Genomic DNA, 21,255 nt, shown 5'->3' on the forward strand with positions numbered 1-21,255 from the left:
AACATTCTCTCATTCAGCACTCTTGTTTACAAAGCAGGAACAGGCCCAGGGGCAAAGGGGCTTGCTGAGCAACAGCCCTCCCCCCAAGTCCTGTCTGACTCACTTGCCTTCAGCACCTACATCTCCTCCTTCCCTCTCCACCATCTTGGTAGGTTATGGGATCAAAACCACTTTCAGAATGCAGACAAAGATAGCCGAGATGATGACTCCTTCAAAAGGATGTTATTCTAAAGATCTTGGTTAAATGAATAAAGGAAGGAAGATGTTAAAAGACTCTAAGGATGACTGTGAGGTGCTTCAGCCCCCTGCTGGTGAGAGAGAGAAGGTCAGACCCTTGGGCCTTCAGCCAGTGAAAGGCCAAGCTGCCTGAGGATCAGGAGCCAAGCAGAATTTTCCAGATCAAAGAGGAAAAGGGACGCAGAAATATGTGGGGAAGAGGGTAGGGCGGAGGAAAAACAAGATCAGTAATAAGGAAGGAAGTTAAAGGAACTTTTTTAAAAAGAGGAGGGGGGCCTTCATCACATAGGTCATTTAGAATTTATTTGACTCTTTTGTTTTTCCTAGTGTGTTATTTGAAGAAAACCTTATATCTCTTCTCCTGTCAAGAGAAGTGAAACTGGGGGTGGGGGTGGGGGTGGGGGGTTGAAAAGGATTTTTACTTTTTACTTCATATACCAGCAATTTTTGAATTTTATATTTTTATAATAAATTTTAAAATACATTTCTTCTTAAAAATAGTTTTTTGGCATTCAAAGTGGCACCCTAAGTCCAGACGCTGTTCTCCCTGGATCTAATACCTTCCCAACTCACTCTTAGGATTCAGAGCACCCAAGTGGGGAGGAGGCTGTGGCTCCTTGGGTGACACTGCCCTCTACTGGTCCCAGTGATAACTGCACCAGCCCGACTTGTGAGCCTGTCTCCTGAGGCTCAAAGCCAGACTAGAAGAGTCTCTATTCGATGTCATTACCTTTTTATAATAAAATCTCTTGGCTTGACTGTTGAATCCCTTTTTTTCTGATTCTAGAATTGTTGAAGTCTGGCTTTTAAAAGGAATGGAGGATTGTGTTGGATATGCGGCAGTAAAACCTAAACGATAGAAACAAAATAAAAATTAGCATGGAGAACTGACAAATCCAGAAAACAAAGAGCATTTTAAAGTTTTATTTTATTTTGTTTTGTTATTTTTTTCAAGATTTTATTTTTAGGTAAACTCCACACCCAACGCGGGGCTTGAACTCACAACTGCGAGATCAAGAGTCTCACGCTCCACCGACTGAGCTAGCCAGGCGCCCCTTAGTTTTATTTTAAATGGAAAAGAAGAGAAAGTTGTCTTCTGACAGGAGATAAACATGAAACTTACTTTTTAAAAAATATTCTCTTTACTTTCTTTCCCTCTTGGTAATTTATTGGGTATCCCCCCGCCCCCCCCCACCACTCCCACTTCAACCCTTAAACTAGTGAGACTTGGTCACATCACTGAAGCATATTGTCCCAGGGAAGAGGAGGGATCTGACAGGGAAGACAGTCTTGCCATGCAAAAGGGGACACAAAACCATTCTAGAGCAGCCAGGAAGAGGAGATGGGTGTTCATCCTCAGCCCAGACTCACACCTCAGCAAAGCACCAAAAAATCCAAATAGGTTAGGGAAATCCCAAACGGGCTTGCTGTCCTGGCACTGTGCAAGACGAGTGTAAATTTACGTTTTTGCTTTGTGCAAACGCGGGGTAAAAAGCATAAGGGGATCAGGTAGCAAATCAACTTAAAATTGTAGATGTCTGGGTTGTGACGTATCAATGATATATAAATTCCCTGCTTTCTTCCTCCCCCTTCCTGCATCTGAGAGAAGGCCTCACACGTTGGGATAATTCTTAAGTCTCCACAGGTAGCAACTCTCTGCACAGCAGATGAATCACAAACTCCCACCTGAGAGTGTAATAGAATCTGACTCCATGTCTTGATGTTGGATGCTGACAGCTCTAAAGTCTTAGTCTTTCCTCTTCCCCTCCTGCCCCACATTGGGTAAACTGATGAGAAGCCCTGGAGGCTCTTCTCTTTGGTACCAGAAGATCAAACCATACAACATCTTTTCCTCACTCCAACCCCACCTCCTAACCACAATAAAACCCCAAGTGTGTCTCCCTTCCCCTCTCTCCAGCCATTCTGGGGCCAGATTGGGAAGCCTCCCCTGCTCCCTCAGGAAGCCTCATTATGTGAGTAATAAACCTTCTCATATCCTCTTGTTGAGTATGTGGCATCACTGGTCTTGACATTCAAGCCAAATTTTGGGTAGGGGTCCATCCTGCCTCTGCAGGATGTGCACAACATGGAGCCATATCATCTCAACACCCAAGTGGGAACCCTCAAAGAGAAAATGTGTGCAAAAGTTGAAAAAAGAGAGCTAAGGGAAAGAAAGGTGGCAGGATGTGGGGGTGACATTGCATAGAAACTATCTTTAAGGCCCATTTCTTAGTTTCTGAATTTTTGGAAACACAAAACTGCTTTTCAGACAGGGAAACCCTATGCCAACCGGGACCCCCTCAGGAGATGCTATTATGAACCAGCTTTACAGACGAGGAAACTGAGGCTTAGTTACTCATCTAAACCACACAGCCCTGAAGTGAAACAGCCAGGGTTTGAACACAGCTGGTCTAATGAGCCCCAGCCTTTAAGCTCCAAGCTGTGCTACTTCTTCCTGAGTCTGACCCAGAGTAGGACCTCCCCAACACAGACCAATGCATGAAATAGTGGGGAGGTGGCAATCTTGCCTAATTTGCTCAGATTGAAGATGAAGTCAAAGAAGCAGAATAAATGTTGGGCTAGAAAACATGTGAGAGATAAACATATGGTATATTCACTCCTTTCCTCCCTTCTCTTCCCACCCTCATTTAGTAGGTGGATGGCTCTGTATTTTTTTCTTTAAGGGGAATGAGAGAGCAAATCAGAAAGCATCACGTGCAAGTCTTCCTAGTTTTTGTTTCTAAAAGTCCATGGAGCAACTGGAAGAGACTGCAGAAAAAACAGAAAAGAAAGAGGGCCTCTGTTTTTTGTTTTTTGTTTTGTTTTGTTTTTAAGGTAAAAGGAAAGCCATCTTCTTGGGGAAGGAGAAAAGTTTCCTGACTCAAAAGAAGATCAAACACTTTGGCTTCTGGCTGTGGTAGAACAATATGCATGAAAGCAACTCTCTCAAGGAAGACAACCCGAAAAATAAGATTTAAAAAAAAAACAAACAAACATAAACAACCACTCTGGATAACTGAATTTCCATTTCCAACCAAAGTGGGACCGGATTTGCCCTCCTAGCTGTGGAAACAGAAGTTAGACAGGGGCAAAATATATGAAACTAATGGTTTTCCAGATACTGGACATCAAGCAACAAAAGATGGATTCCTGAGAAATGGGAAGCAAATGGGTCAGCAATAAGATTGCCCCCAGCTTGCTGCCTGGAGAAGTTTCCAAGCCACAGCACAGGAAGGAGACCAGGGAGAGCCTGGCAGTCTTCTTGAGTTGAGGAAATGAATCTGGAAGCCCAGAAAAACCAGGTTTCTAAAGTTCACAAAGCAGAGAACCAGAGAAGAGAGCTACACAGAGAAAGAGCTCTGGAGACTGCACTGGTTTCCTGAGTATCGATCAGTACATGCATGTGACAAAACTACCCAAGGCTGGGCAAAAAATCAACTGAAAGAAATAAGTTGAACAAAAACACCTGAATATCAGTATAGGCATAACTCCTATTTCCACTCATCAGAGTAGAAAGCTTTATAATTCCTAGAACATAGAGTATGCAGAGAGTTTCACCTCACAGACAGCAAAATGCTAGGCTAAATGCTGCCCTGCTTCCAGCTAACAACACTTAACAGCAAGACTTGAAAAAATCCAACTATTTCCAAGTAATTTAACTCCCAAAACAAAGCACAGGACTTTGCGAGAGTACAAAAGGACTCAGCACCCAACAAATAAAACGCAAAATATATGGTATCCAATTAAGGATTAATAGGCATGTGAAGAAGAAAAAATGCAATTCATAAAGAGAAGACAATCAAAACCAAAATTAAATTTATAAAAACCGGCAGCAGGTCTGATTCGGCCAAAGGTCAAAGCAGCCACTCAGAAAACACTGCAAAAAGTTATTCTAAAACACTGCAAAAAGTTATTCCTTCCTTCAAAAAATTTTTTTTATTTATTTTATTTATTTTTTATTGGTGTTCAATTTGCCAACACATAGAATAACACCCAGTGCTCATCCCATCAAGTGCCCCCCTCAGTGCCCATCCCCCAGTCACCCCCACCCTCCACCCACCTCCCCAAAAAAATTTTTTTAGAGTAATCTATACCCAACATGAACACACTACCCTGAGATCAAGTGTTGCATGCTTCACCAACTGAGCAAGTCAGGTCCCCCAAGAGTTATTCCTAATAAGTCAACAAACGGAATAAAACAGAAACAAACAAACAAAAATACTCAATGCAAAAGATGGCAGAAAAAGTAAATAAGGAACACATAGGACAAATAGTAAGCAAATCCCAAGATGGTAAACTTAAACCTATGCACCAATATTCACATTAAATTTCAATGTTCAATAAACATCCCAATCAAAAGACAGAGATGGTCAAAATAGTTAAGAGAAAAAGACCTAATTATATGCCTCAAGAAATATACTTTAGGAGTGCCTGGGTTGCTCAGTTGGTTAAGCATCCAACTCTTGATTTTGGCTCAGGTCATGATATCAGGGTCCTGGGATCGAGCCCTGCATCAGGCTTTGTGCTCAGTGTGCTTGTCCCTCTCCCTCTGCTTGTCCCTATCCCTCTGCTTGTCCCTCTCCCTCTGTTCCTCCCCCCCACTCGCATTCTCTCTCTCTCTCTAAAATAAATAAAATCTTAAAAATATATATGTATAAACTTTAGATATAACTCCAGAAATAGGTTAAAAATAAAAGAATGGGAAAAGATACACTATGTTAACACTACACAGAAGAAACCTAGATATTAATATCGGGCAAAGCAGATTTCAGAGTAAGAAATATTACCTGCAATAAGAGAGTCATTTTGTAATCATAAAGGGGTCAATTCCTCAAGAGAATATACCAGGCCTAAATGCTGATACACCCAATAACAAGGAACTAAAAATACATGAAGTAAAAACTGATAGTACTACAAGAAGAAATAGAATACTCCACAACTATAATCAGATTTAAAAGTTCCTCCTTCAATAATTTAAATAAGTAGAGAGAAGATCAGTAAAAATATATAAGACTTGGGGGCACCTGGCTAGGTCAGTGGGTAAGAGCATGCAACACTTGATCTTGGGGCTGTGAGTTTGAGCCCCAAGTTGGGTGTAGAGATTACTTAAAAATAAAATAAAAAAAAAATACATGACTTGAGCAATGCTATTACCTAACTTGACCTAGTTGACATTTATAGAACACTCTACCTATTAATTTTTTATAATCTATCCCAGAAGATTGAAGAGGATAAGACATTACCCAATCCATTCCAGAAGGCCAGCATCACCCTGATACTAAAATCAAAGTCATGGTGGGGGTGGGAGGAACCACTGCAGATCAATAACCCTCATAAAGGCACATGCAAAAATTCTTAGAAAAATTTTGGTAAATTAAATCCAACAATACATAAAGGTAATAAATCATGACCAAGTGGAGTTTATCTCAGTATTGCAAAGCTAGGTTAATGTTTGAAAGTCAATGTCATTCACTATATTGACCAACTAAAAAAAAAAAAACAAACAAAACCATATGATCATCTCAGTAGATGCAGAATGGAATCATGTAGTATGTATTCATTTTTGTCTGGCTTCTTTCAGCATAATTATTTTGAGATTCATCATGTTGTTGAAGTGTCAATGCTTCATTGATTTTATTGCTGAATAGTATTTTCATTATATAGAAATGTGACATTGCTGATGGAAATTTGAGTTGTTTCCAGTTTGGGGGTATTGCAAATAAAAGCTGTTATCTACATTCCACTACAAGTCTTCTGAGTCGACATATGTTTTAATTTCTGTTGGGTAAATAGTCAGGAGAGGAATGGCTGGATCAAATGTCTAACTTTGAGAGAAATTGCCAAATTCTTCCCCAAAGTTCTTGTGCCTCTGTCTTCACTATGAGAGTTACTGGTCCTGCATGTCGTCATCAATAGGGGGCAGTCTTTTTCATTTCAGCCATCCCATGGGCTGTGTAGTGGTATTTCATTGTGGTTTTTATTTGCATTTTGCTAATAACTAATGATGCTGAGCATCTCTTCATATGCTATTTCCCATCTGCATATCTTTTTTTTTTTGGTGAAGTATCTGTTGAGTAGATAGAAAAAGTATTTCATAAAATCTAATGTCCTTTTAGGATTAAACAAAAAAAACCCTAGCCAATTAGGAATAGAAGCAAATTTCCTTAATCTGATAAAAGCTATCCATGACAAAAGTCCATAGCAAACATGATACTGGATAATGAAATATTAAAAGCTTTCTCCTAAGAGAGATAAACCAGGAGACTGTTGTCACTCTTCTTAATATTGTCCTGAAGGACTTTAACCAGTACAAGAGTCAAGAAAAATAAATGAAAATGTATGGATCAGAAAGGAAGAAATAAAGCTGTCATTATCTACAGATGATAAGATTACACATTGAAAAAGTTAAGAATCTATAGATGATCTATGAGGGGATTAGCTGAATTTAGTAAGGTCATTAGAATCAAGATCAATATACAAAAGTCAATTCATTTTATTTCTATACCAGGATACAATTAGAAAAGGAAATTAAAATATTGCCACTTATAACAGCATAAAAATCAAATACCTAGACAGACATAAAGAAGATACACATAAGCTCTACATAGAGATCTGTAAAACATTCTTGAGAAAAATTTAAGAATATTTAAATAAAAGAGATGCACATGCATGGGAGAACTCAATATTGGGATCCCTGGGTGGCGCAGCAGTTTAGCGCCTGCCTTTGGCCCAGGGCGCGATCCTGGAGACCCGGGATCGAATCCCACGTCGGGCTCCCGGTGCATGGAGCCTGCTTCTCCCTCTGCCTATGTCTCTGCCTCTCTCTCTCTCTCTCTCTGTGTGTGTGTGTGTGTGTGTGTGTGTGACTATCATAAATAAATAAAAAATTTAAAAAAAAAGAACTCAATATTATAGAGATGTAAATTATCCCTAAATTGATTACTGGAGTCAATGCAATCTAAATCAAATGACAGCAAGGATTTTTTTTTAGCACATTAATAAGTTGATTCTAAGAAAAAAGACTGAATAAAGTATAGTATAGTATCGCATAGTATAGTATTTGAGCTGAATAAAGAATCCAGAAGCAGCCCTGCAAATACACAGACACTTGATTTATGACAAAGGCAGAACACCAGAGTAGTAGAAAAAGAATGGCCTTTCAATCAATGGTACTGGGTCACTTGGTTACAGATACTGAAAACACCAAACTTGTGCATTCACCTCATACCATACACAGAAACAATTTCAACTGAATTATAGGTCTAGACACAAAAGGAAAAATAATGCAATTTCTAGAAGAAATTATACGGGCTAGGTAAATATTTCTCAAATAGGACAGACATACAGAGTAACTAAAATAGAAAGGATTGACAAATTGGGTTATAGTAAGACCTTCTGTTGATTAGCACATCATTAAGAGCAGAAAGAAAAGTCACAGACTGAAAGAAGGTATTCACTCTCTCTGTAGCCGACAAACTGACTCATTTCTAGAATGGCTTAAAGAACTCTTAAAAACAAGAAAAATCCAATTTAATAAAACAGGCAAAAAACTTGAACAGTCACTCCTCCTAAGAGAATATTCTAAAGGTCAACCAACATGTGAAAAATTGCTCAATCTCATTGATCAAAGAGTAATACAAATTAAAACTCTCTTGTGCAAAAGACATTGTTGATTATGTGGATTCTCATATCTTGCTTTTAACCAAGTAAAACTGGCAAAAACCACTTTGGAAAAATGGCAGTATCAACCAAGCTGATCATTAACACATCCTAGGACCCAGAAATTCTTCTCTGAAGTAGAGATGACATACATACATATATGTCCCCAAAACTATTCGAGCCTAGTTTGAAAAGCTTTTATTCAGAGTAGCGGCAGACTAGAAACAACCCAAAAGTCCTTCAACAGGAGAATGGATAAATAAGTGGCAGTGTATTCCGACAAAGAAAAACTTGGTAGCGACAAAAATGAAACATTAACTGATACATGAAACTTGGAGTTAAAGCTCTCAAACATGAGTGGAAAAGGCTGAGAGAATAAAGTTCATATTGTATGATTCCGATCGATATGAAGTTCAAAAACAAACAAGGGGTGCCTGGGTGCCTCAGTGGATTTAGCATCTGACTCTTGATTTAGGCTCAGATCAGGATCTTAGGGTTCTGAAATAAAGCCCACCTCCACTCCCCCATGGGCTCAGTGGGTAGTCTGCTTGGGATTCTCGCTCCCTCTGTCCCACCCTTCCCACCACACAGATGTGCACACTCTGTCTCACTAAAACAAATGAATAAATGTTTTTTTTAAGTTTAATAACCGGCTAAAGTAATCAATGATATTAGAAGTCAGGATAGCTGTCGTGTTTACTTGCATGGAGAAGGGAAGTGACAAGACAGGGCTTTAGGGATCTTGCTGCGATTCTATTTTCTTAGACTGAGAGAGTGATTCTATAGGTTGTACTTTCATTGTGAATATTCAGAAAGCTGTCTAATTATGATTTGTGTACTTTTTCTGAATACGTATTATGCTTTGATTTTAAAAAGTATTAAAGAAAAAGTGAGAGTACAAAATCAAAGGATGGGAGGAAGGAAGAAAGTTCTGGGTCTAGGTTGGAGATCAGCAGGGACTCTAGAAGTGCCACCAGGAAGGTGGAAATACCCCAAAAGAAAGAAAAAGCAGTGGAGTAAGGATCTTGGAATGAGGCTTCCAGCCCTAGCAATGATTCCTAAACCCCAGATGTGGTCTAGAATTAGCGCATACTCACACTACTGAGGAGAGCCTGTGGGCTGGGACAATGGAGCTCTCATCTCATGAGTGCTCCCTCTCCCCACCCCCACCCCCGCCCCCAGCACATCACTTCTTTCTACTGAAAAAGTTCCAAACCCAACAGAGCATGTGTGGGGGGCTGGCTTGCATTAATTTTAGGAATAGAGAAAATAAGATCTTTTCACACATCTAAGTGTGAGGACTGAGATTCTCACCAGATACATGGAAATACCAAGTGTGATGAACAGATTTCCTCCTCCTTCCCTCCTCGTGCTTTCTTTTCATAGTTTCTTCCCAGTCATCACTCTAGAAGCAGTGAGGAGCCACCAAAGCAATCTATCTGATATGTCTTAAGGATGGCCTTGTGGGTATGACCCGGGATTTGCTATATTCCTCTAAACTGTGTTCTTATGTGCCAAAAAGAACACATGTCAAGAGCTCTCTCCTCCCCTCAAAGATATCCGTTAATAAATTCACAAGACCTCTCTGTAATTTGTTGGCATGGCTGGATTTTTTTTTGCCAAGGTGTTGGGCTTCATGTGTCGAATTGTCCATCTTAGCAAAGTTCTGCGGTATGTTCCATTTGTTTGATGAAAAATTCTATTACATGTTCTTTTAAGCACCTGAAACAACAAGATACAGCATTTGTAGGGATCATCTCACATTCCTGTTACTATGTTGATTGGGTTCTGTTCTATCTGCAGAATATAGGCTGAGCAATCTTGCGGGTAGAACCTGAGATTTACCTAGATCTGTGACCCTGACTCCCAAGGACATTGCACTGCCCGGAACAGGAATTCTGGTTAGTATTCATTCATTGTTGATGCTTCTTACAGAGCTGATGAAGACCTGAATTTTATAAATTTATCCTTATCGAGATAATTGACATACAATGCAATTCATTAGTTCTAAGTGCACAATTTTACGTTTTGGCAGATGCTTACAATTGTGTCAAATACCATCTCAATTAAGACAGAAATATATCCATCATCCTAAAGAGTTTCCTGTGTTTCTCTCCTGTCGATACCCTCCCAACCCTGACATCTAGCAACCACTGCTTTGTTTTCTGTCACCACAGTTGCCTTTTCTAGAACATACGTATATGCAATCATATAGTATATACCATTCTCTGTCTTTTCTCACAGAGCACAAAGCTTTGCAGACCTTCCACGTTGCTGCCTATAGCAGTACATTGTTCCAACTGCTACACATCCTGACCAACACTTGTTCATTTTAGGCATTCTAGTGGTTGTCTAGTAGCATCTCCCTGTCACGGTCATTCATTGCCAATCAGTCAAACACTTGAGGAGAACCTTATTCCTATTTCTGAACTTTATCTGTGCAAGTCCAGTCCGTTCTCTGCAGCAGCCTATCCTATAAATTCCAACCTCTCTGGGCTCCCTGAACTCTGATTTCTATCTCCCCAACCCAGAAAGCTGGGCTTTGTTTGCCGCCACTCCCCCCTGAACCGTGGCCTGGAAACTGCCCCCAGCACTAAAGTTCCAGCACTTGCAGAGCTCTCCCTTGTTTTCCTTCTCTCAGGAATTGCCAAACCGAGCTGCCTTGTGTCTAAAACCAGTTGTTCCATGTGAGTGTGGGTTTTAGTTGTTAACAAGAGAAACATGATTCAGTGTCCAGAGCAGTTAACCTTTCGTGGACAGGCGAGCTCTGTTTCACACATCTTTCTTTCCTCAAGAACTCCCGCCATTTACTAACAAAGGAAGGACTGAATGAATGATGGCACGCTCCAACCAATCCTTTTCACCTGCACTGTCTGTTCCTCACTTGACTTTCCCACAGTGGCAATGCTCAATCTTCTCTGCTTGACGATCTATCACTGAAATTTTAACATTTACGAGAGATATTGGCAACACACTCCAAGAAATTAAGAGATGCAAAGTACCAGAAATCAATAACGTTCACAGCAACACCACTATTCTAGTATAAAAGTGTTATACGATTCTATTTTCTCTTAAGATCTATAAAGGTGGCCAGCAGGGTACCTGGGTGGCTCAGCTGGTTAAGCATTTGCCTTCAGCTCAGGTCAAGATCCCAGTGTCCTGGGATGGAGCTCCTCATTGGACTTCCTGCTCAGTGGGGAGCCTCCTCCTCCCTCTCCCTCTGCCTGCCACTCCCCCTGCTTGTGTATGTGTGCTCACTCTCTATCAAATAAATAAATACAATTTTAAAAATAAATAAATAAATAAAAGCAGCCATCATTCACTTACCACCCTACAGTGCTGTGTCATTGTCCTAGTACTTCTATTAAGTTCTTAGAACCTCTTCTACCATCTATTTCCTCGCTACAATAAAGCTCTTATTTTAAAAATGCACTAATGGGCTGAGCACAGCATGATGTTCAAACCTGTTGAATCACTGTGTTGGACTCCTGAAACTGATGTGACACTGTGTATCAACCACACTCAAATACAAAGTTTTTTTTTTTACAAAGATTAATTAATAAATAAATAAATAAATAATAAAAAATTAAAATGCAAGAATGTGTTAGAACTACAAGTGATTAGAACACATTTAAGTTTCCTGTGACAGTGGTAATATGGGCACCTTATCAAATTTCTGAAAAATATAAGAAACTTAAAAAGACATTCTAAAACAATCCATAACCCTACCACCTAAAGACCGCACTATTAATAATGCTGTCCAGCCTTGGTAGTGCATACCTGCGAGGCCACGATGAGAGCGGTTGCAGCCCAGGTGTGAACAGAGCACTGCCCAGATGTGCCCTACTGCTCCAGTTCCTTGTGTAACTGTTCATGACAGGATGTCATAGGCCTAGAATCTCAAAAAAGAGTAATAAAGATATACCATCTTCCTTATCAAAGGCATATGTCCAAGCAGCTCCCAGGTGAGCACCTGTACAGTAATCAAGAGTATCCTCGGATTCAAGGTTATGCTCTGCCATTTACCAGTTCTGAGTCTAGATGAGTCACTTAATCTTTTGAGTCCACTGCCCCCTCTATCAACTGATAAAAGTACTTTCTTTTCAAGGTGCTTATGGATTCAATACAATGATCCCTATGATGAAGTAGATGCTGCTGCCTGGTCCACGGTAGGCTTTCATTAATATTTGGTGTTAACACATGCACAGGGATGATGTAGTAATGGCTTAAAAATAGCCATCATTTATTGAACACTTACAGTCTTAAATACCTTGTATAGAACACTTTATGCTGTCCTTACAACAATCCAGTCAAGTATTATCCTCATTTTATAGATAAGAAACTTAAGTTTAGAGGGAGGAGTTAGATGACTTGCTCAAGGTCACACCAGAAGTAAGAGGTGGAATCAGGCTTTGAACCCAGGAATTCTGACTTCTGCTCACTCTTAACCACTATCATAACTTCTAGGCAGCATACACTAAACGTTAACATGCTAAAATTTGACATTTGGCGGTCTTGAGTGCATATGGTTGGTTTTTTAAAATTAGGATATCGCATATAGTTTCCAAAATATAGAGCAAATATTTGAGGCTGTCAAACTTTCAGAGTGCTGGGCTCTCCCCAGAACTCAGTATGAAAATTCCCGAGGCAGTCCACTGGTAGTCCCAATTACTAGAAAGTTCTTGCCTGTATCAAAGTTGATTCATTTCTTTTCCCCCTTCATTCATCCTAATTCCACCCCTCGGAATCAGCCTGGAGTAAATCTCACTCCTCTTCCACATTGGTGATGCTCAAAATTCAGGTCACAGCCTGCAGTCTTTTGTGAAGTTTTTGTTTGTCATGTGTATGTGCTGGATCACAATATAAAATGCATTTCTTACCATGGGTCACAGTCAAAACATTTGGAAGCCACTGTTCTATATGACTATTCTTCAAGTATTTGAAGGCAGCTGTCATGTCCCACCACCTAAAGACACGGAACCTTTCCAGCTTTTGCAATACCTCCTTGTAGCATGTGGATTCTTCTCTTCCCTATGCTGGGTATCATCTTCTGGCCTTGTCACCAAATTCATCTGGGTCTCTCCTCAATCTGCCTTAGGAATGTCTTCCTTAACTACTCTCTCTTAAGGAGCACCACCTTCTCTCTCTCGGCCCCTGACCCTGCCTTATGTTTCTCAATGCACTTTTCACTAACCGACATCCTATTTTATATGCATTTCTTGGTTTATGGTCTTCACCAACAGAAAGTTCATCACTGAAATCCCAGTCTGTTTCCTGGCACATACTGGTTGCTCAAGTTGTTCAATAATATTTGTGGAATGAATGAATACGAGGGATAGACATATTCTAGCCATAGTGCATATAGATGTGTTCACAATACAACTCTCTCCTTTAGGAGCTACAGTCTATAAGGATTTAACTCACCTGACTATAAATACAAGTATGTTTTCACTCTACTACATGTTTAAAAAAACTTCATTTATGTTAGAATATTACCACATATTTTATAAATTTATACATGCATATTCATGGGAAGTGTATGGCAATAAATCTAAATTGTGTATACTGTTACTTTATGTGAAATTTTAGGGTATTTGCATGAGGTTTTTTTTTAAGATTTATTTATTTATTTATTTATTTATTTATTTATGATAGACAGAGAGAGAGAGAGAGGCAGAGACACAGGAGGAGGGAGAAGCAGGCTCCATGCCGGGAGCCCGATATGGGACTCGATCCCAAGACTCTAGGATCATGCCCAGGCCAAAGGCAGGCGCTAAACCGCTCAGCCACCCAGGGATCCCTGCATGAGTAGTTTTAAGAACATGAGATTTTTATTGATTCAGTTATATATAACGCTATGGTGCATCTTGGAAGTATTCTACATTTTTCAAAGCACACTCAGGGAAATAATCCACTTTGTACTTTTCATGAGAAACTGAGAAAGCATGTCAAAGAACTGGAAGGAGCTTTAGCAGCCTTCTAGTGACCACTAAATTCCAATCTCACCCTTTCATTTTACAGATGGATAAACTGAGGCCCAGAGCAGGGAAGCTTTTGGTGAGGGACCCCCAAGGAGCTGGAGTGGATTTGGGATTAGAACTCAGCTCTTTCTCGTCCACCCACTGCCTGGCACTGGAGCCCCCAACCGTTTGTACCCTCGCAGAGGCAGGGGAGTCAGAAGCCCATGCCCCTGGTAGGAGCTCGGTGGGGAGGGCCCTCGGTGATTATCATCATCACTTTAAGTGGGGGCTTTGAGCGCACACCATCAGGGAGGAGGGCCTCAGATACTGTGGCTTCTTCCTGCACTGGGGCACCAACTACCTCGGCAGCGGAATTCCACACGTATCCATCAGGCCAGGGGTCTCAGTGGGTGTCTCAGGAGCTGCTCCAGGTCCTCTCCTCCCTCTCCGCGACCCCCGCGACCCATCCCAGAGCAGAAACGGCCTCCTACCTCGTCTGGTCCCCCTGGGCTGAACCTGACCTGCCCAGCCTCCCTGTCGCTATGGCAACCTCAGGCCTAACATTCTAGAGTCCTCCTGCAGGCCGCCTCCTGAGTACTCACATCAGCCAATAGTTTCCTGTGTTTCTTTAGTGTGAAATGTTGTTGGCCAATTATCAGAGGCGTTTCAAAAGAAAAAAAAAAAACCCTCGGGGAAACTGCCAGAATTTTAGGGTTCTGGTTAACTATGTCTGGATTAGTGGCAGAAACCTAATAAGGGTTTATCTAAGTAACCCCTCAAATATCTTGCGATAGACCAAGAGCCTTAGAATTTTGCCTACCTGGAAACCCTAGTTAAAAGAAGACAACCACGGGGATCCCTGGGTGGCGCAGCGGTTTGGCGCCTGCCTTTGGCCCAGGGCGCGATCCTGGAGACCCAGGATCGAATCCCACATCGGGCTCCCGGTGCATGGAGCCTGCTTCTCCCTCTGCCTATGTCTCTGCGCCTCTCTCTCTCTCTGTGACTATCATAAATAAATAAAAATTTAAAAAAATTATCAAAAAAAAAAAGAAGACAACCACCCTTCATCCAAGCCCTGTGTATAATAGTAAAAGAAAAAAAGATTGATAGGGGCAACGATACAAGGACAGACATACAGTGTTCCTTGAGCCCCTCTTTGCAGGCTTCAGAGCAGTCACAGGGATCTTGTCACTCTCCTGCTCAGAACCCACAATGCCCCCCCCACACACACACATTAAATTAGGACAAACCCAAACGTCTTCTTAAGCTGTCTCTGGTCGGGTCCTCTGATGGCAGCTGCTACCACCCACACCCCAGAATAACCTTGCACCAGCCACGCTGTCCTTTGGGCAGTTCCTACTTAATGCCAACCGCGTTCTGCTCTCAGGTGTTCCCTCTGAGCTCTCTCTGCCTCCAGATCTTAACCAAAAGTGGCTCTTTCTCCTCCTTTGGGGTGCCGGCCCAAATGCCATTTCTTCTGTAAAATGGGCATGAATGGGCTCAAAGTCTCAGGATCTGAAAAGACATGCGTGTAAGTGGAAAAGCGTAAGCGTGTAAGCCCCACGCACGTGTTGATTACACCTATTGCCTACTGCGTACAGGTGCGCACCCATCAAGTGCTGGGCTCCCTGGAGGACCCCGGGCATTTGCAGAGCTGCCGACGCGCTGGGAGGGCTGGTACGGAGCGCGGCCAACAGGTGTTAGGGGAGGGCCCCGCAAGGGGTGTAATGCGGATAAGGCCCCGAATACTCGAGAAGGCTCTGGGGGGAGCCGGGTCTTGAGGGCCGCGACGGCTTCGAACGCGGGGTGAGAGTATCAGGTGGAGGAACAGGAGGAGCAAATCCTGGGGGGGGGGGGGGGCGCCGAGAATTGGAACGTAGGGCTGCGCACCTGTCGGGCAGCGGAGGTGAGCCGTCGCCGGGACAGGCGGAGGGGACGAGGAGTCGGTTCCCACGCCCCGGGCGCGGCGGCCAGCGGGGACCCCCCTCCAGGTGAGCGCCCGGCTCCGGAGGGGCGCCGCCTCCCCGAGCCGCTCCCCCTACGCTGCAAGCAAGCTTGGCGGCGCAGCCAATGGCCGGGGGCCGCCCCGCCCACCGCGCCCTCGCAGCCACTCGCCGGCGCGAAGTCCCCTGAGCGGCAGGCGGCCTGGCAAATCAACGCGCGGCCTTTGAAAGCAAAACACTCCCGCAGCCAGGCCGCCCTGGAGTCGGGGAAGGAATTACGGAGGCTGCGCCCGGGGCTGCGCGGAGGGTCCAAGTCCTTTCTCAGAAACCTGTCATAGGTGGGCTTTGGAGGAGACGCCGCCCGGTGAGTAGTGATTAAGCCTGAGACGGGGCGAGGGGGGCACTTGAAATTAGCCCTCATTTTTTCAGGAAGGGTAATGCGCTTGGACTCCCCTAACGCCCCCTGGTACAAACACCCTCCCTTCTTGCTGTCACCAGCCTTGCCGGCCTGGGTCTCGCTGCCTCGGAGTGGTATTTCCCCCCCCCCCCCCATTTTTGCAAGGGGGGTGGGGGACCACGGGATGGCCCTGATATAGGTGATGATGGCAGACTTTAGCAAATCAGGAAGTGAGATGCAGTAACTTTGCCAAAATCATTCCTCTAACGCGCCGGCTCTGGCTTCCTGGCAATAGCAGATGGTGGAGTTAGCAGGTGGGATAGGGGAGGCATTCTGGATCTGCACCGGCTGCTGGAAGTTGTGGTTTCCAGCTCCAGGGGAGGGCACTGAAGAGTGTAACCCTGTAGTGAGCCAAAGCCCAGGAAAGGGGAAGGGCTTGGAGTAACTGGCGCTCACCACCAGCCAGAAGCTGAATCTTCAGGTGGTGGGAAAGTGTGTGTTTTACTGATTTTTTTTTTTTCCCAGATAGAGCCCAATTCTAATACAAACCCTGCTCCTAGCAGCCATGAGCTGAGGTCCTTTCATCTGTCCAACCTGCTCTGTGGGTTGGTGAAATAATTCATTGAGATAAGGTCAGGGGATGGAATGGAAGCAAGCACCTAGAATTATCTTTCCTTTTTTTGAGTTAATGACCCTGTGCTCGCTGCTGGCTGTGAGGGCCTCAGAATTAAGGGGTCGCTGGGAACACAGAGTTGGCCGCTTGCCTCATGGGCATATGGTAGTGCTAGAAAAGTGCCTGGAAGGCGGAAAAAGAGAGTCACTAGGCAAGAAAGTGCACCTTACGAGGGAGGACAAGTTGCAAAGAATTCCTCCAAAGCTTTTCATCCAAACTCTTGTCTAGCTGAGGGACAGCCTCCTGTCTTTGCTGGTGATGCCTCGGAGGCCTGGGCGTTCCTGAGGCACAGAGGGAAGCTGCTTTTTAAAAGGGAATTAAATGACAGCAACAGAAGCAAAAACAGAAACCCACCCGAATAAAGCAACTGGTCCAAAGAAGGTTAGGAGGCCTGGGTTTCTATCACCCCCTTGGCATGTCTTGGAGGCCTGTTTGCTTTCTCTGACATCCTGTGGGCGGGGCTGGCTACAGCTGTTGTATCTCCGGAGTTGTGGCAGATTAGGCCTGAGTAAGCCATTCCATTCTTTCCTGCGTGCTGCCTCAGGTGCTCCACAGGCCTGCCTTTAGCCAGTCAGTAGGTATTGTATGGAGGTCACCATGCCAAGCTCTGGGCCGGATCTTGGCAAGCTGCACCTGAACAGGGGATTCAGCAGATACTTTCCCAGCTTAGGCTCCGGTGTCCCTTCAGCTCCAGTCCAGGTTGAAAGCTTCCAAGGGTCTCTCAGAGGTCCCTCCCTGGGCCACTCTCCCTTTCTAAGGCTACTATATCCAAAACACTAAAATACATAAATTTAACGCAGTCATGCTTTTCACCCACACATAAAAGCATAGTGAAGAATAATTATGCTTTTCACAAGATTCCAAATATTTATAGGTCTTTACAGTGAGGGAGGTCTGATTATGGGATGTGAGTTATAAAGTTGTCTGATGAGTGTACATTGTATATATATGTATATATGTATATATATATATACCATATGTATATGGGTATATGTATAATTAACATATTGAATATGTACTGCATGTACAACCTCATCTGGAGGCAGCAGCAATAATTTAATTTTGAGGTCCTTCAATAAAGTGAGACAAACTGAGCCAGATGGTCTTTGTGGCTGCCCCTGTGCTAAGCCTTGCATCCAGCGTCTGCTAGACATTGGACACTGATATATGACTGTGCTGTTCACACCAGGAACCAGCATTCCTGGGGGTAGGGCTAGATAACAGAAGGAACTGGAAGTTATAGGACAAGCAAAAGGCAACTTACTGAAGACTTGGGGCATAGCAGAGGCTGTGTCCATTTGGCACATAGCCCTCCATAAATATTTGTTGCATGAATGCATGAAAGAGATATTTGTGGGCAAATTAAATAATTAAGCTGATAAAAACAAAATTAATACTAATAATAGCTGCCATTCATTGACCATTTGCTGTGCATGCATTTTACACGCATTATTTCATCAAATTCTCACAACAACTCTGTAGGGGTAGGAACGCTATTATCTGTATTTTACAGCAGAGAAAACTACCTGCAAAGTTAAATGACTTGGCCAGGGAAAATAGGTAGCATATGACAAATCAAAAGCTAATTAAAACACTTTTATAGGGATCCCTGGGTGGCGCAGCGGTTTAGCGCCTGCCTTTGGCCCAGGGCACGATCCTGGAGACCCTGGATCGAATCCCACGTCAGGCTCCCGGTGCATGGAGCCTGCTTCTCCCTCTGCCTGTGTCTCTGCCTCTCTCTCTCTCTCTCTCTCTCTGTGTGACTATCATAAAAAAAAGAATATTAAAAAAACATTTTTATATTAAAATAACATAGAGGGGTGTCTGGGCGGTTCAGTCGGTTAAGCATCTGGCTCTTGATCTCAGCTCAGGTATTGGTCTCACGGTTGTGAGTTTAAGTCCCCACATTGAAAAATAAATAAATAAACTAATTAATTAATTAAGTATAGACTTTGTAGTAGAATCCCAATTTGTATGGATCCCCCCCTGCCCAGGAAGACCTCAAAGAAACCCTTAGCACTGTGGTAAGGGGTTTTGCCCATGCCTTTCAGAACCCTGGGAGCATATACGTCATCTTTCTTCTCTGTTTAGTAGAAAAGCTTGACATGTGCTGAAAATATCAGTCCAATAAAGCTAATGGGAATTACTGTCATTGCTCATTTTACTTGAGGCCACATTAATACCCCCACTTTACAGATGAGGCACCTGAGTCCCCCAGAGCTGATGTGATCTGGTCAGACAGGTCTTCTCCTAGGGCCCAGTGTTACCTCACTTGTGCTCAGCTGACCCTTGTAGCATCCCAGTTCTTCCACCATCCACAGAGGTAGCTTTTCTTTCCATTCTTTCTTCCCTAAGTCAGAACACAAATGGTTCCTTTTTTTTATGGCAGGATATTTTTTTGGAGGCCTGGAGAGGTAGGCAAGGGCAATGTTCTACTTCTGTGAAACCTATAGAAAAGGCAGGATTTAGGATGTGATGGGAGGAAGAGAAAAGGTGATTCTTAAGGGCCAGAGGGAACAGTTCTGAGGTAAATGAGCCATGTCTTTATTGAGGGGGCCAAAGGCATGATACTTTTTTTTTTAATGGCTTCACTTCTCATGGCAGCTTATGTTTTGTCCTCATAGTATTCTCTCCTCATGTAACAAAGCTGGGCTCAATGCTTCATGGTACATGCATTTTTAATGTTCCTCCCCACCTCCCTAGAGCACCGCCGGCATAGGGAATCACACCCTTGTCTGTCTGCTTGGGAGAGAGAACTTGGCACTTCCCTGAGTGGAGGAGAGGAAGAGGCTGTAAATCATCCAGAAGAGCCTTCAAGTCCTCCGATGGCTGGCGAGAGGAGGTGAACGACGCCAGGATGGTCTCCAGTCTGGGCCCCGCATAGCAGCAGCTGCTCCAGCTCCCAGGCCAGGCCCAGGGAATGTGCCACTAGAGCACCATGGACCGAGCCCCCAGCGCGGCCCTGCAGCTGCACCAGCTCCCACCCACGAGCAGCGCCCACCCGGTCGGCGAGGTTTCCTTCTCCTACAAGGCAAGAGCTTTTGTGGTTTGGAAATTTTGTGTTTTTCTAACAAGGGGGTAGCACAGCGTTGGCTCACAGACACATCCCGGGTCTGCATGCCTGTCATTGGCAGAAACAGGCACAACACATGTAGGAGAACGTGTAATCCAGAGGAAAGAAATATTCACTAAAATACGTAGAAATAGGGGGTTAGAAAAAGACATAAAAATAGAAAGGAAAAAAACCTGTTTTTAAAGGAACACACTCCTAGTTAGGAGATTTGTTTGTTTTTAAATCACCTACTCTATTACTCAGGAGATAAGCTTTATTCATATTTCAGGATATTTCCTTCCTGTCTTTTTTCAGTGTTGCCCGTTTGGGATCAGGTTGTACAAAAAGTTTTGTTGGTTGTTTCACTTAAGCCTATGTATGAGTTTCTCCCCTATGTCATTGAGTAGTGCTTTAACATGTCCTTTTTGGATGATTGAGTTGTCATATCAAAATTTTCTGGATAGATTCTCTATTGTTGGCTATTCAGGGTTGTTTCTAATCTAGGGTGACTGTAATAGACTTTTTTTTTTAAGATTTTATTTATTTATTCATGAGAGACACAGAATGAGAGAGAGAGGCAGAGACACAGGCAGAGGCAGAAGCAGGCACCATGCAGGGAGCCCGATGTGGGACTCGATCCCTGGACTCCAAGATCACACCCTGAGCGAAAGGCAGGTGCTAAACTGCTGAGCCACCCAGGGATCCCATCTAAAGTGACTGTAAACAGTGCTGCAGGGCATGCTTTTTTCCTATCTCTAAGAATTGGCTAACCCCGGGAGAAATGGTCTGGTGCTTGATGAGCTAGGCCACAAATGCCAGAGCATCAAGTACACAGAACATAAGAAAATGCAGTATTAGTAGGTTCCGTGATGAATGGATGCCAAATAGACAAATACAAAAATACTAAGAAGACACAGAACACTCCCCCAGATGAAATTTCTAATAAGTTTCCGTTTTAATTACAAATCAATATTTAGTTACTTATTACAGAAATACCTTCCTGCTAGAGCAGAGATAAATCAATCATGGTGACTCTACCAACAAGCATAAGAATTGAGGGAGGAGGGGGCACCTGGGTGGCTCAGTCCATTAAGCTTAAGGCTCTTGGTTTTGGCTCAGGTTGTGATCTCAGGGTTGTGAGATTGAGCCTGGAGTTGCTGGGCTCTGTACTCAGCATGGAGTCAGCTTCAGACTCTCTCTCCCTCTCCCCCTCCCTGATGTGCATGCCTGCTCTCTCTAAAATAAATAAGTTTTTAAAATAAAAAAATGAATCGAGATGGGAGACAGGCACACTCACCAAGTTACAAGCAAACTGAAGTTCTAGGTGGGATAAA

At 43.3% G+C, this 21,255-nt stretch overlaps 2 protein-coding genes across 8 annotated transcripts in view; one reads left to right on the forward strand and one right to left on the reverse strand.

Annotated features, from left to right (window-relative positions):
• The window catches only part of STPG1 (sperm tail PG-rich repeat containing 1), a 51,428-nt gene extending 35,562 nt beyond the window's left edge, over positions 1–15,866 (reverse strand). For 2 of the 6 annotated variants that reach the window (XM_055332940.1, XM_055332935.1), the window contains exons 1-5: positions 15,747–15,866; positions 15,107–15,371; positions 11,677–11,788; positions 9,478–9,618; positions 968–1,086 (exon numbers count right to left, since the gene is read on the reverse strand). In XM_055332940.1, the coding sequence (XP_055188915.1) occupies positions 968–1,086; positions 9,478–9,550 (192 nt within the window). In that variant the 5' untranslated portion in view covers positions 9,551–9,618; positions 11,677–11,788; positions 15,107–15,371; positions 15,747–15,866. Of the gene's footprint in view, positions 1–967; positions 1,087–9,477; positions 9,619–11,676; positions 11,796–15,106; positions 15,372–15,746 lie in introns of all 6 variants that reach the window. The other 4 variants (XM_055332939.1, XM_055332937.1, XM_055332936.1 and 1 more) reach the window with 4 other exon arrangements.
• Positions 15,867–16,049: 183 nt separating this feature from the next.
• The window catches only part of NIPAL3 (NIPA like domain containing 3), a 52,809-nt gene continuing 47,603 nt past the window's right edge, over positions 16,050–21,255 (forward strand). For both annotated transcript variants that reach the window (XM_055332057.1, XM_055332058.1), the window contains exons 1-2: positions 16,050–16,163; positions 19,573–19,900. In XM_055332057.1, coding sequence (XP_055188032.1) covers positions 19,808–19,900 — 93 coding nt within the window. In that variant the 5' untranslated portion in view covers positions 16,050–16,163; positions 19,573–19,807. The remainder of the gene's footprint in view (positions 16,164–19,572; positions 19,901–21,255) is intronic.

This window comes from Nyctereutes procyonoides, unplaced genomic scaffold, assembly GCF_905146905.1.
Source record: "Nyctereutes procyonoides isolate TBG_1078 unplaced genomic scaffold, NYPRO_anot_genome, whole genome shotgun sequence".
NCBI lineage: Eukaryota > Metazoa > Chordata > Mammalia > Carnivora > Canidae > Nyctereutes > Nyctereutes procyonoides.